The 13,145-nt window shown below is 58.6% G+C and overlaps 2 protein-coding genes across 5 annotated transcripts; one reads left to right on the forward strand and one right to left on the reverse strand.

The window, feature by feature from the left end:
• Positions 1-25: 25 nt before the first annotated feature.
• CHMP2A (charged multivesicular body protein 2A) lies at positions 26-3,099 on the forward strand. 3 transcript variants are annotated; one of them, XM_010962031.3, is made up of 6 exons: positions 26-353; positions 1,036-1,226; positions 2,258-2,437; positions 2,511-2,641; positions 2,725-2,786; positions 2,865-3,099. In XM_010962031.3, the coding sequence occupies exons 1-6, from the start codon at positions 107-109 to the stop codon at positions 2,972-2,974; spliced, it is 921 nt and encodes a 306-aa protein (XP_010960333.2). In that variant the 5' UTR covers positions 26-106; the 3' UTR covers positions 2,975-3,099. The 3 variants fall into 3 exon arrangements, with proteins under 3 accessions (XP_010960333.2, XP_010960332.2, XP_010960334.1); XM_010962030.3 differs by having other exon boundaries at positions 43-353; positions 2,896-3,099; XM_010962032.3 differs by having other exon boundaries at positions 215-353; positions 1,017-1,226; positions 2,896-3,099.
• A 677-nt stretch (positions 3,100-3,776) lies between these two features.
• On the reverse strand, positions 3,777-10,281 carry TRIM28 (tripartite motif containing 28). 2 transcript variants are annotated; one of them, XM_074370863.1, is made up of 17 exons: positions 9,633-10,278; positions 9,173-9,285; positions 8,808-8,940; positions 6,897-7,032; positions 6,703-6,819; positions 6,501-6,615; positions 6,197-6,343; positions 5,978-6,092; positions 5,791-5,897; positions 5,666-5,702; positions 5,539-5,584; positions 5,206-5,458; positions 4,795-5,114; positions 4,595-4,718; positions 4,427-4,513; positions 4,214-4,351; positions 3,777-4,132 (listed from the first exon to the last, which is right to left on the reverse strand). In XM_074370863.1, exons 1-17 carry the CDS (start codon positions 9,997-9,999, stop codon positions 3,956-3,958), a joined length of 2,532 nt encoding a protein of 843 aa, XP_074226964.1. In that variant the 5' UTR covers positions 10,000-10,278; the 3' UTR covers positions 3,777-3,955. The 2 variants fall into 2 exon arrangements, with proteins under 2 accessions (XP_074226964.1, XP_074226965.1); XM_074370864.1 differs by lacking the exon at positions 4,427-4,513 and having other exon boundaries at positions 9,633-10,281.
• Between the last annotated feature and the right edge of the window lie 2,864 nt (positions 10,282-13,145).

Consider the following 13,145-nt stretch of genomic DNA (forward strand, 5'->3'; position numbering starts at 1 on the left):
CGGAACCTCGTGGGTGGCTAGACCGAAGGTGCATCAGCTCCGCGGGGATCGGAACGCCAGACGTAACTCCTACAGGCGGGAACTGAACCTGTGGAACGCGGAGCCTATGGCAGTGAAACGGAAGCTGATGCGCATGCGCATGGGTGTCGGCCTGTCCTGGGCGTGTGCGCACGCGCGCTCTTGTCCCCTCCCAGCATTCCAGGCGGGGCGTGTGACGTCAGGTCCTGTAATCCGGAAACGGCGGCGACGGCCGAGGCGACCGAGCCGAGGGGCTGTCGTTGGTGGGCGCTCCAGAGATCCGAGAGGAGCGGAGCGTGACCCGGAAACGGAAGCGAGTCCCTGTCCCAGCTCCGGTGAGTAGCCTCTGCCCGGGCGCGGGTCCCGGGTGGGTGTGTGGGCGGTGGCGTATGAGGGCCTCGCCCCTTCCTAGGACTCTGCCTCATCATCTAGGTCCCCTACGCCGTCCTGCCTGCGGTGCTCAGGGCCCCCAGCTGTCCCCCCCCAGGCTTCCCTGGGAGAGCAAGGCGTCCAACACGTATAATCCCGTCCACAGTACAGGGGTCCCCACCACCCCCAGCCATATTTTCCGCACCCAGAGTCCCTCAGCATTCAGAACCTCCAATCCGAATCTACCCACTCGCTGTCAGCTTCAGAGCCCCCACACCCACCCTAGTTTTGGTACTCGGGGCCTCCACCGAGCCTGCGCTTCTGTCAGGACCCTCTTAACTTCCCTGTTGTTGGTGCTCAGGGTTCCAAATGACCTAGTGTATCCACACATATCCACCTCCAGTCTTGGTTCCCCGGAGGCTCCAGGGCTTCATCCTAGGGTCTGGAGACGGAGGCTGAAGCCTTGAACCTCCGTCGGGGCACTGTAATGAAGGAGGGGCTGGGGCGGGTACCTTGTGGATGACTTTCAAGTCTTGTCCCCACTCATGTCCCCGGGGCTACCCCATGTTCCAGTGTGACCCCAGCTCTGCCTCTTTGCCTCCCTACGCCCCACGCCACCCTGCATCTAGGCTTCACACTTGTCTCCAGCACACCAGTGGGCTCCCGTGGCCATGGACCTGTTGTTTGGGCGCCGGAAGACACCAGAAGAGCTGCTGCGGCAGAACCAGCGTGCCCTGAACCGCGCCATGCGAGAGCTGGATCGTGAGCGGCAGAAGCTAGAGACCCAGGAGAAGAAAATCATCGCAGACATCAAGAAAATGGCCAAGCAGGGCCAGATGGTGAGCTCAGTTGGGCAGGGGCTGGGACACAGGGCTAGGTGCTGTTGCTTGGTCAGACACTGACTGTGGCAAAAAGGACAGACAAAAAAACAACAGGTAGGTGCTTCTAGGAAAATGGAGTGAAGGGTGAGCAGGGCTTCCCTAGTTTCAGGGTCCTAAAAGTCTGCCTCTGAGGAGTTAATAGAGGCAAACCTCAAGTAGTTAAGAGAGTGAGCTTGTAAAGATCCAATCGTCAAGTTTATCAAACAGATGGAGCAACAATAATGTTAGATAAAGAGAGTGGTAGGTGAGCTCAGAGGGGTGGGTGTAGGCCAGGCTCCTGGGAATTGTGGACCACAGTGGGAGCTAAACTGAGTCAAAGGATTTATTTCAAGAGATGAGGTCGGGGGAAGGGTATAGCTCAAGAGCACATGCTTAATGTGTGCATGACGTCCTGGGCTCAATCCCCAATACCTCCTCTTAAAAAACAAAACTCTCCTAATTACCTCCTCCTCACAACAAAATTAAATTTAAAAAAAAAAAAAAAGAGACGTGATCAGGAGGCCCCGGAGGCCAGTGAGAAAAGATACGGACACACCCTGAACTAGGAGGGAGCTAAGCCTCTGATGGGTGATAAGTTTTGGCCTGAGCAGCTAGATTTGAGAGGTGCCCGTTCCTGGGACAGGCAAGGCAAGAAAGAGGTTTGGGTTGGTAGGAAGTCACAAGCTGAGCATTAGATATGTTAAGTACTTCAGGATTTAGAAGCTGAGGTGTGGGCATGTGTGAGGTAGAGGGAGAGATGTTCTTTGGCCAGGATAGGAATTCAGGAATGGCTGTTGACTTTAGACATGGAGGAAAAAGGACTTCTGATCAGAGAAATGAGAAGCTTACAGAGGAGTCTATGCAGTGGTGGCCCAAGAGGCATTAGGGCACGAGGGAGAAGTGGCCACTAGGTTTAGCACACAGACTCTGAAAGCCTCAGCGGGAATGGTGAGATGGGAGTGAGTTATACTCCCAAGGCTCACTCCCTGCCACCTCTGTTCACTCCTCAGGATGCCGTGCGCATCATGGCAAAAGACCTGGTACGCACGCGGCGGTACGTGCGTAAGTTTGTGTTGATGCGAGCCAACATCCAAGCTGTGTCCCTCAAGATCCAGACACTCAAGTCTAACAACTCAATGGCGCAAGCCATGAAGGGCGTCACCAAGGCCATGGGCACCATGAACAGACAGGTGCGCCTCTCCCGATTCCCCTCCCTACCCCGGCTAACCTCAGGGACCAGACTCACCCTCCTCCCACTTCCAGCTGAAACTGCCCCAGATCCAGAAGATCATGATGGAGTTTGAGCGCCAGGCGGAGATCATGGACATGAAGGAGGAGATGATGAACGACGCCATCGACGATGCCATGGGTGATGAGGACGATGAAGAGGAGAGGTTTGGAGACACCGGGTCGGGGGGTGGGGATGGATGCCTGGCCTTCGTGTACTTGACCCTCAGAGTTGTGTTTTCTTACCTAGTGATGCCGTTGTAGCCCAGGTGCTGGATGAGCTAGGCTTGAGCCTGACAGATGAGCTATCAAGTGAGTGCTCAAACCGTGGGCTGTCCCACCCACGCCCCAGCCCAACCCTTCCTCTCCCAGCATTATTCCTTTCTGCAGAGGCTCTCTTCCTAACTCCCACTCTCTGCAGACCTCCCATCCACTGGAGGCTCGCTCAGCGTGGCCGCCAATGGGAAGAAAGCAGAGGCTGCAGCCTCTGCCCTAGTTGATGCAGATGCAGACCTCGAGGAGCGGCTCAAGAACCTTCGGAGGGACTGACCCCCTACCCCCTACCCCAGGGAGGATGGCCCATCATTTTCACTATACCTTCTGTAATAAAAGACATTGAACACTAGTTATTGGGCCTGTGTGACTGCCCTGTTGTAGGTCAGGCTGGGGTCCCTTGAGGTGGGAATCATTCAGCCAAGGTTTAGTGTGTCAGGGTATGAGGTAAGGAAGGCTAGCTTGTTTCCAGGTTTGGGCAGGGCTGGACAGGACAAGCCCACCCAGGATTTTCAGGACTTGGGAGGTAAAGGCATTGGCTCAGCACTCCTTCTGGTCCTCCAACATCTTGGTCTCAATACCATCATTCCCAAGATGGTAGGGTCCCCAGATACCTTGGTAGGATGCTACAAGTCCAGGCCTGTCTCCCAGGGATACAGTGCCCAACTCGGCTCAGCCCAGTGGGAGTCTCAGCCCACCCAGCTGTGATACCCTGTCTGGTTATGAGAAATGGTTACACCCCAGCCAGGAAGCACCTGGAAGAGTGGCCACCACACACAATATACCTGGGAATTCACCCTGCCTACCAACGGGTTATGCTGGGTCTGCCCACCTACTGTGAGATCACCCCTACCCACCTAGGCACTCCTCGTATCGGGAAGGGCCCAGGAGGGATGCTCTTCCCCACTCCCTGGACACCCAGATGGCTAGAGACAAGTGCCACACCCCTATTGACCAGGACTTTGGTGAGGAACTGATGCAGGCAGAGACCAGGTCCCAGGACAACTGCCCCCACCAACCAAGGCCTGATTAACTGGTGAACTTTTTATTAAATCCACAGAAGTAAAAACCATATTGTGAGGGGATAGGATATGGACCACCAAGGAGTGGGAGCCAGACCACCAGAGGCAAGAGGAACAGGAGAGGGAGGAGGGGTGATGGGATAGACAACAGAGCCAGGTTGGGCTGGCTCAGGCGGGTGCCCAGCCTCAGGGGCCATCACCAGGGCCACTGGACAGGTCCTGGGCACTCAGGCCAGCACCAGGCAGGCTCAGCGGCGGAGGCTCCACCAGCACAGCGGAGAACTTGGTGTCACCGAAGGCCTCATTCATGCGAGTCTCAAAGAAGCGCTGCAGGCCAATGATGGACTGCACGTCCGCCTTGTCCTGCCCAGCAAATTATAATGGATGGGTCCTAGCTCTCTGACCTCCCTGCTCCCAACCCCACCCACACCTCCACCGGCTCACCTCTGTCAGCTTGTTGAACTGCTTGAACATGCGGCCCACGTCCTGGGCAAACTCCTGGGGGGAGCTGTAGGGGGGGGACAGCTTCTCCTGGAGGCGGGCTCGGATCAGGGTCAGGTCCAGGGTGCCCCCGGGCTGATCCTGCAGGCAGAGAACAGAATGAAGGTGATGCTGAGCACCCCTGTACCTCCCATCCTTCCAAGTCCCAGAACTCACCAGGGAGAAGGTTGAGTCAGTGGCCAGCTGGTGCAGGGGCCGGCAGGGCTCATGGCAGAAGAGGGCCAGCAGGACACGCTCACACTTCTATAGGCATTATGTAGACATCAGAGCCGTGGGGAGGTGGGGGGCTGCTGGCCAAACCAAGGGAGTGGGCCCCACACTCACCTGTTGGTTGGCAGGCGAGAGCTTGGCCACCACACCAGCGCTGTCGCCACCATCCAGGCTCAGGCTGCCATCTTCCTCCTTCAGGTCAGGTAACACGTGGCAGAGAGAGCAGCTCCACTCCTCCCTGGAGGGGAGAGGGAATGAGGGGCTGTCCAGGCCCTGGCCCAGTCCTCCACCCTGCAGAACCCATGGCCTCGCACCCTGGCACATCCTGCAGGGCAGGCAGGTGGCAGTCCAGGTGGAAGCAGAATTCGCACTGGTTGCACATGACCAGGTCACCTGGCTTCTGGCAGACACGGCAGATGGTGGCACTGTCATCCAGGGCACCCGGGCCACCAGCTGGAGCAGAGGTGCCCTCTGGAGCCACCACCTCCAGGCCTGAGCTAGTACTGCCACTGGGTGAGGCCAGGCGGGGGCCCTCAGCGCCAGGGCCCTCTGCCAGGGCCATCAGCACAGGCTTGGTCTCGGGGCCCTCAGTGGCACCAGGTGGGGTTCCAATGGCAGCCTCTGTTTCTTCCTCCTGCAAGGAGGCAAGGGGTATGCAGTGGGATGCCCATCTGGGCATCAGGGATCATTCACAACCCGGCCATGGTCCCTTGGGGCAGGCTCACCTTGACGATGGCCATGCCTGGCAGGGGTGGGGCACCAGGGGCCCCAGGGGGCGCAGTCCCAGGCTGTCCAGCAGCAGCAGCTGCAGCACCTCGCTCAATGACAATGAGGTTGTAATCCTCAGTGGTGCTGCCTGGGAAGACCTTGAAGACTGGTGGCTGGCTGTCAGCCGTGAGATCCAGGTCCAGGCGTTCGAGGCTCACCCGTGGCACCTTGCGCATGAGGCCACTCACCTCACCATCACCTGAGCGAGACCTGTGAGTGCAGCTTGGCATGAGGACCCCTGTCCCTAGGACTACCCTGCCCTATGTTCACCAAAGGACAGCCACACTCACCGCTTCACCCCTGACACATGGGGCTCTGCACTTGAATAAGGGTCATCTGCTCAGAACACAGTAAAGGACACAGGTTGGGGTGGACCTGGGACACGAGCTCTCCCACCTACCAGGCGGACCCACTCACCTGACCCGAAGCCGTAGCCTTCCTGTACCTCCATGGGCTGTGGACAAAGCAGGTGGGCCTCAGTGAGGAGACATCACACAGGACCTTGCATCCCTCTCCTCCCGCCAGTCCCCTGCCCTGCTCACCTGGCTGCCACCAGAGCCCTGTTTGCTCAAGGGTCCTGGAGCCCGAGGAGGGGCCATAGGTGCAGGGCCTGTGGAGTTGGTGCCAGGACGCTCTGCAACAATCTTGCCTGCGGTAAAGAGGTAACATAAGCGCAAAAAAAGCTGGCACCTAGGGTAGCAAGGAACAGCAAGGAAAAGTAACACTCACCAAAGGCCTCTGCACTCTTGGTCCAGGCATTGAGGTCCCACTGAAACTTCATCTCACCATGTGGCTCCACAGGGTCCACAATCATCTTGAGGGCTCGGTGCAGCTGGAAGTAGATCTGGGGGCGGGGCGGTACATGAGCACATGGGCAGTGAACAGAGCTCCAGGGCCCTGGAAGGCGCCGACCTGGAACCCACCACCTGGGTGCCCACCAGCACACACCAGCTTCTTGGAGAGGAGTAGCGCTGTGTTGTTGTCACTCTCCAGGGCCCATGAGGCAAAGCGCAGGATGTGTTCCTGGTGCTTCTGAATCTTGGTCATGGTCCAGTGCTGTCGCTCCAAGCGCTCTTGCTGGCCCTCCGTCACCTTCTATGGGTGGAGAAGAGACAAGGTCAAAGAGAGGAGAGAGCACTAGAACCTCTGTCCACCCAAGAATGGCATCAGCACCAGCAGAGGGTACCAAACCCCAGGAACCTCCCAACACTGATGGGGTGAGTGGTCAGCAGAGGGACCACACAGGGTGTACCTGGGCATCATTGACCAGCACACGGCCCCGCTTGTTCAGTTCTTTCATGATCTGCAGGATGGCCATCTTAACATCCACCTGCACACGCTTCTGAACGTCTGACACTTGGCGGATCCTGGGTGGCCGGGCGGGTCAGGTCAGGTTCGGTCAAGCAGGTGCTCACCAAGGGACATCCCCCCATAGCCCCGCCATTGACACTTACGAGCTGCGAACCTCCTTGGTGTTCTTCTGCAACGTCGCGTGCTTATCCCCGAGGCGCTTCACCAGAGAAGCCAGGAGCTTGCGCTGGTTCCTCACTGCATCCTCCAGGAATTGGTACCTGAGGGCAGACAAAGGTGGGCCCCGGTGACAAGACAGGAAATAGGCAGCTCCCACCCACCCTGCCTCAGGACTCACTGGTGGTCCTTGTGGGCGTTGAGCTGGCAGTCCCGGCAGGTGAGGGTGTCGCAGCTCTCGCAGAACAGAACGAGGGGCTCGTGCTTGTGCACGTTGCAGTACACTGTGCGCTCACCGTCCCTCGACTTGGCTGGTCCTGGGAAATGCAAACTATGAAGCTGCAGCTCCACCTCAGCCACCTCCAACTCAGACAGCAGCCTGGGACCTCACTTCCTGCCTGTCCTGCAACCCTGGGCCATCTATCAGGAAAAACCAGAGCCTACGGCAGTGAACAAAAGAACCCAGACCATTGCTCTCAAAACCCTCTGGCCTGAGCCTGACCAAGAAAATCACACCCCCTTCCTTTCAGCTTCTGATGGTGACAACATAAAGTGTAAGGATGACAGGAGAGTCCTCCCCCCTGCTATTCCCTCTACTAAAACCTCCTCCAGGTGGATACAAGGGAGCTCCTCCACCTCTGAACCCAACGCCCGACTGGGTTCCCTTTCTGGTCCACTCACAGAAGATTCTGTCCACTAGAGAAGGGGACTCTGGCTACTATGGCATCCCAGCCCGCAAAATATTTACTTTGTGGCACAGACAGAAAGCAAATCAGGCTCTAAGGACACCGTCAGGTGCGTTTTCCTCAGGAGCCATGCCAATGACCTCCCACTGTTCTCTAGTACAAGGAGACCACCTATAGGGTGTCTTACAACACAGAGGGGCGGGGAGGGTGAACAAAGCCTTCTCAGGCTGGAAATGAGATTATCACACCAGGACCCTCAGAAAGGTGTCAGGTTCCCTGAGAGAAGGGTCCCCAGGGCTCAGAGCAACACTACCCAAAGACCAATACACCACACTGGCACTCAATCCTCCCTTAAACCTGCTGCCGTTAGAAAACTGCTTGCGGAACAAGGGTATAGCTCAGTGGTAGAGTGCACACTTAGCGTGCACAAGGTCCTAGGTTCAATCCCCAGTACCTCCATTTAATTAACAAATAAATAAACAAACAAAAACACAAACCTCATTACCTTCCCCCTGCAAAATAAAAAAACTGCTTGGGAACATCAAACCCTCTTTCTTCTCCAATCCCAATCATGTCGTGGCTAAACCAGCCCAACCTGAGATAAAGACATTGACGTAAATGAGCCAAGCATCAGCTCCTCCGATACCGTCATATACTGCATCTTGACCTTTGCCTGGAACCCAGGACCCCTGCCCGTCCCTCCTGTCTCCTCATACCCCACCACAACCACCTCCATCCTCCTTTTCCCACCAATACTGTCCTCTGGACTGGAGGAGCCACAGAGTGACTACCAAAAGGCCACTCATGGGGTGTTCTGAACCAAAAACCAAGCCCAAACCTCTCTCCAAACAAACCACTGCCAGCACATTCACGGAAAAATCTGGAAATATCTACCTAAGCTATGGGACCTCTGCAATCCAGAGATAAAACATTTCCAGCACTCACTGGTTAGTGATGGGCTGAGGGCCCTCACAGCTTATCAAGACAGGGGCCTCACTTTCCCCTACAGAGCCTTAAACCAGGTGCCGCAGCACCTCAGGTCCAGAAGATCCCTCGTATCATTCCCAAACACCCTGCGTTCCCCTATCTGTATATGCCAGTCCCTCCACCACTGGGAAGATATACCAACTAGGGGATTCCACAAGCTTCCTCAAATCCTCAATACACCCCAGGGCACAATGAGGTCCCCTGTGCACTCCCTCCACTCCCTGCCTATGGACTTTCCCCTTCCACCTGGACTTGCAGAGACTTTCCACCAGAGTCCCAGCCTCTCCCGTTTTGAGTTCTGCCCTCAGGCTCTTCAGTTGGTTGTCCCTGGGACCCTTCCACCATCTGCAACCAGAATCCTAAGCAGTTGAAGACACATGTAGGAGGCAAGCCAGGGCTATCCCCTGCACGCTGCATACCAGTGGAGCGCACTGTGTGGTCCTTCGTGTACTTCACCCGCTGGTGTGCCTCCACACATGTCTCACAAAGCGGCTCAGAGCACTCCACACAGTAACTGGTGGCCGGGGCATTATCCTCACAGCTAGTGCAGCACTGCTGAGCAAAGGCAGAGTCAGAAGAGACAGCACCACCAGACAAATGTGCATTGCACTTACATACCAGGAATCACGACCTAAACTGAGGTGGTGCCATTACTTAGCCTATAGAGCCTGCCCTGACACCATGCAGTATGGTGAGAGTAGAGCCTGCAGCTGCTACTGTGGTCTGGGCTGGAGACCCCTACCCACGACCAGAGGCCTCCTGGAGTTGTCAAGGCAGGGCATACCTGATTCGCATCCTGGGAATCGGTGGCAGCCTTGCTGCCACTGTCGCGCATAAAGTAATTCTCCACAATGTCTTTGGAGAAACATTGCTGCTTACACACTGGACAGTCCACCACTGGGAAGAACAGGGATAAACGAGACCACTGCACGTTCACATCCATGCTGTGACCCCCATCCCCCCAGTGGGTCCCAACTCCGTCCCATGCTAGGCTAAACCTCCCCTCAGGGAAAAGTAATCAAACCTTTTATTTTATCGAATTTGAAGCAGACGCCTCAACTCAGCGCCCAGCCCACATAGCCCACTGCCCGCACCCGCTCCAGCCAAACACTGTCCGGGTCCCCATCCTCTCGCCCAGGCGATCCCTGTCATGGTCACGCTGGGAACGGACCCAAGCACCACGCCGAGGGGGGAGCAAAGGCTGCGGGGTGGGGGAGGGGCCGCCCCGGCCCGATCACACTCACCAGCGCCGTCGCCCGCCGCACCTCCGTCCCCCGAGCTGTTGGTGGCGGCGGGCGCCGCGGGCCCGAGGCAGGCGCTGCAGGCCGAGTGCAGGCAGGGTAGCAGGCGCGGCTCCCTTTCGGGCCGCAGGCGCTCCCGGCACACGCCGCAGTGCTCCAGCAGCTCCAGGGCCTCGCCGCCGCCCCCCGCGGGCGACGATGCAGACGCCGAAGCCGCTGCCGCCGCCGCCGCTGCCGCCGAGGCCGAAGCTGAAGCCGCGGCCGAGGAAGCGGGGGCTCGCTTCTCGGCGCCAGCCGAGCCCTCGCCCGGGCCCGGGCTGCCAGAGGCGGCCGCCGCCGCCGCCGAGGCAGCCGCCGCTGAGGCCGCCATTCACACGCCGCCGGGGGCGCCCAGGGGGGAGGAGGGGCGCAGGGCCCTTCGCGCAGGCGCAGACGCGCTCGCCGCCAACGGCTGGGCCGCCGCCGCCGCGAGGCCGAGCGCCGCCACGCGCCGCCTGGGGCGCCGCCCGCTGCGCGCGACGCGCTGCAGACGCCCGGCCGACCGCTGCCCGCTCGCTTGCCGCGGCCTACGTTCGCGCTTCCTCCTCAGCTGCCGCAGAGACCAGCGCCACGCGGCACGCTCACAACCGCTCGACCGCGCGCCCGTTCGCAGAAAGAGCCGCGACCGGGGGGCGGGACAGAAATAACTGGCGCCGACGCCGTCGCGCACGCGCTCTGGTCGCCTCTCGCCCGGGGGCGGGGCCGGGGTGGGCTGCCGCGGGCGAGGCTGCGAGTACGCACGCGCCGAAGCCGGCTCCTCCCACCCCCACCTCCACCGCCGCGGCGCCGGTCGTGCGGCAGGGGCGGGGCATCTGTCTGGTCGCCACAGCAGGCTGGTCCGCCCGCTGGGCGCGTGTCGGTTACTGTAGCCCTTTCTCCGCTTACTGCGCACGCGCGTCGGTCCTCCCGGCCTCCTCCTTGATCCCCGCCCCTCTGGCCCCCTGGAGAGGTCTCCAGCCGCTGCGTCAGCTAGTGTTGGGAAGAGGGGCGGGGCCGAGACCTACTGGAGATTCTGGGCCCAGGGAGAGGAGCGAGGGGTCCCCATCCGTAGAGGAAGTGCCCTTCCGAGCCGGGAGGCTGGTTTTTGGGCTTTAACGTTTCTGCTGTTAAAGATGAGAAACACTGAAACCTAACTAAATCAAATAGATCCCAAGGGACTCAAGAGTAGCGAGTCTGAAATCCCGCCTAGCCCCCCCAAGCGCCCCCTTCCCCTTTTTTACACAGAAGCTGCGCTGACTTTGACGCCCTTCAAGGTGGGTGGGCTAAACCTCAAAAATGGAGCATTCTGAGGGGGGAAAAAGGGTCTGGGTGGGTGAATCTCTTCCGAGAAGGATGCTGGGTCTGTGTGGGGAGATTCATCTGAGGGTGGAGGAAGGTTCTGTAGTGAGGGGAAGCCAGCCTCCGTGGGCAGCAGGCTCTGTGTCGGGGGTGGGAGGGTGTTCCTGACAGAAAGAAGTAGACTGGGGGGAGTTCTGTCAGATGGGGGAGCTAGGTTTGTAGGGAAAATCCTGTAAAAGAAACATGGCCTTTTTGTAGGGATCCTGTCTGAAGGAGAAGCCGAGTCTGTGAGAATCCTGGGGGTGGGGCAGGGACTGTGGGGGATAGAAGAGTCCTGTCTGAGGAGGGGTCCTGACTGAAGGGAAAGCAAGGTCAGTGAGAGGGGACCCTGTCTGAAGTGGGAGCAGCGTCTGTGGGAGGGGATCCCGTCGGAGGTGAGATCGGGGTCCGTGGGAGGGGATCCCGTCGGAGATGAGATCGGGGTCTGTGGGAGGCGATACTGTCTTAAGTCACTGGGCACGGAGAAAACTCGAGGCAAGGGTGACTTGGAGCTGCTCCCTGGGTGGGCCTTGGCCCCCTGTGCAGGGCTGGGTTTCCAGTGCAGGATGAGGCCTGGGCGGCAGCTCTGAAACGATCCAGAGAACCTGGAGGGTCGGCACGTCCGGCCCCAAGACTGCTCCACCTCTCGCAGGCTCGATCACCTAAAAGCTTCGGAGTTATCCGGATGCAGCCTCCCCCACCCCAGCTCCCCATACGCCCAAGCGAGGTGGCAGTGGTGGAAGTGTGTCTGGGGCTGCCGGGCGGATTAGGGCTTTTGTTCGCCGCAGGGCCTGGGGGGCTGCAGGGCTTTGTTTCCGCGCCTGCCTTTGTTCCAGCTCCAGCGCGGCCCCCAAATCCGAGCCCCGCCCCGCCCCGCCCCTTCAGCTGCCTAAGCGCCCAGCCTACCGGGGTCCCCGCGAGTCCACGCCCCCACCGGCTGGCCCGCCCCCTCCCAACCACTCCCCCAAGGCCAGGGCCCAGACCCTAGCTTCCTTCCTCCAATAACGGGGAAGGAAAGTTGGTGGCTGGTTCTGCACAGGGTGAAGAGTGGAATCCTTTAGTAGTATTTACTGAGCACTTTCCATGACCCCACACCTACTCTGCAAGGGGCCCCAAAACTACCGGGTCGGGCGGGGTAGGGGTGATCCATACCTGCCCTTGCCTCTTGGGCAGACATGGGGTGTCAGGGGCCAGACAGTCAAAATAAGCCAATGATTGTAAAGAGTGTAGGAGTGGACTTCCCTAGCAGCTGCCACCAAACACCTGGGGGAAGAACAATTCAGGCAAAGACAACAAATGCCCTGAGGCAAACCAGGCACACAGGAGGCAGTGACAGGAGGAGTGGTGGGAGGTGTCTAGAGGTTGCTGGGCAGATAGGTTGTTTACAGTCCCTTCGCTAGGCTCTAGCAACTGTTCAGAACAGCATTGATGGAGGCTAGGTCAACTGGAAACCAGGCTCAGGCAAACTCAGGGAGCACAAGGAGACACCCTACGACTGGCCGAGCCAGGGTGGGCATACAGGAGGGCCGGGCCGGGCCAGGGCAGAACCCTCACTCAGAGGTCCTCTCTGAGGAGCCAGCCTATCCAGAGGTGTATGGCAGGACATGGGTACATCTTGGCTCTGCCCCTCAGTAGGCCAGTGTCACCTTATAGGCTCATCCCCTGTGCTCCTTGTCCACCCTTTACAGCTTCTCACCGTGGCCAATCCCAGACCCATGGACGCTGTCTATATTCTGGCTCTGTGGACAGGGCACAAGGGGTGAAACAATGTGCAGGAGGTGCCAGCCGAACCACTGCCCCTTTTGGGGGCCCACCTGCAGACAGCCACCCTCACTCTCTCTTCCCTCCCCAAACTCCATGCTTGCACCTGGCTCCCTCTCCCACCTTCAACTGTCACCCCCAAAGCCACTTCCTGGGGAAGTCTTGTGACTACATCTCTCCAATCTCTGCATCTTCAAAGATTTCATCCAGGAACTAGATAGTTGTAATAGTCCCACAATGTCATGAATGCACTTAATGCCACTAAACTGTATACTTTCAAATAGTTGAGATGGAAATTTTGTGTGTATTTTACCCCACACATAAAAATCAGATTGGGGGGAGGGTATAACTCCATGATAGAGTGCGTACTTTGCATGCACGAGGTCCTGGGTTCACTTC

The sequence above is a fragment of the Camelus bactrianus genome, chromosome 9, assembly GCF_048773025.1.
Source record: "Camelus bactrianus isolate YW-2024 breed Bactrian camel chromosome 9, ASM4877302v1, whole genome shotgun sequence".
Taxonomy (NCBI): Eukaryota; Metazoa; Chordata; class Mammalia; order Artiodactyla; family Camelidae; genus Camelus; species Camelus bactrianus.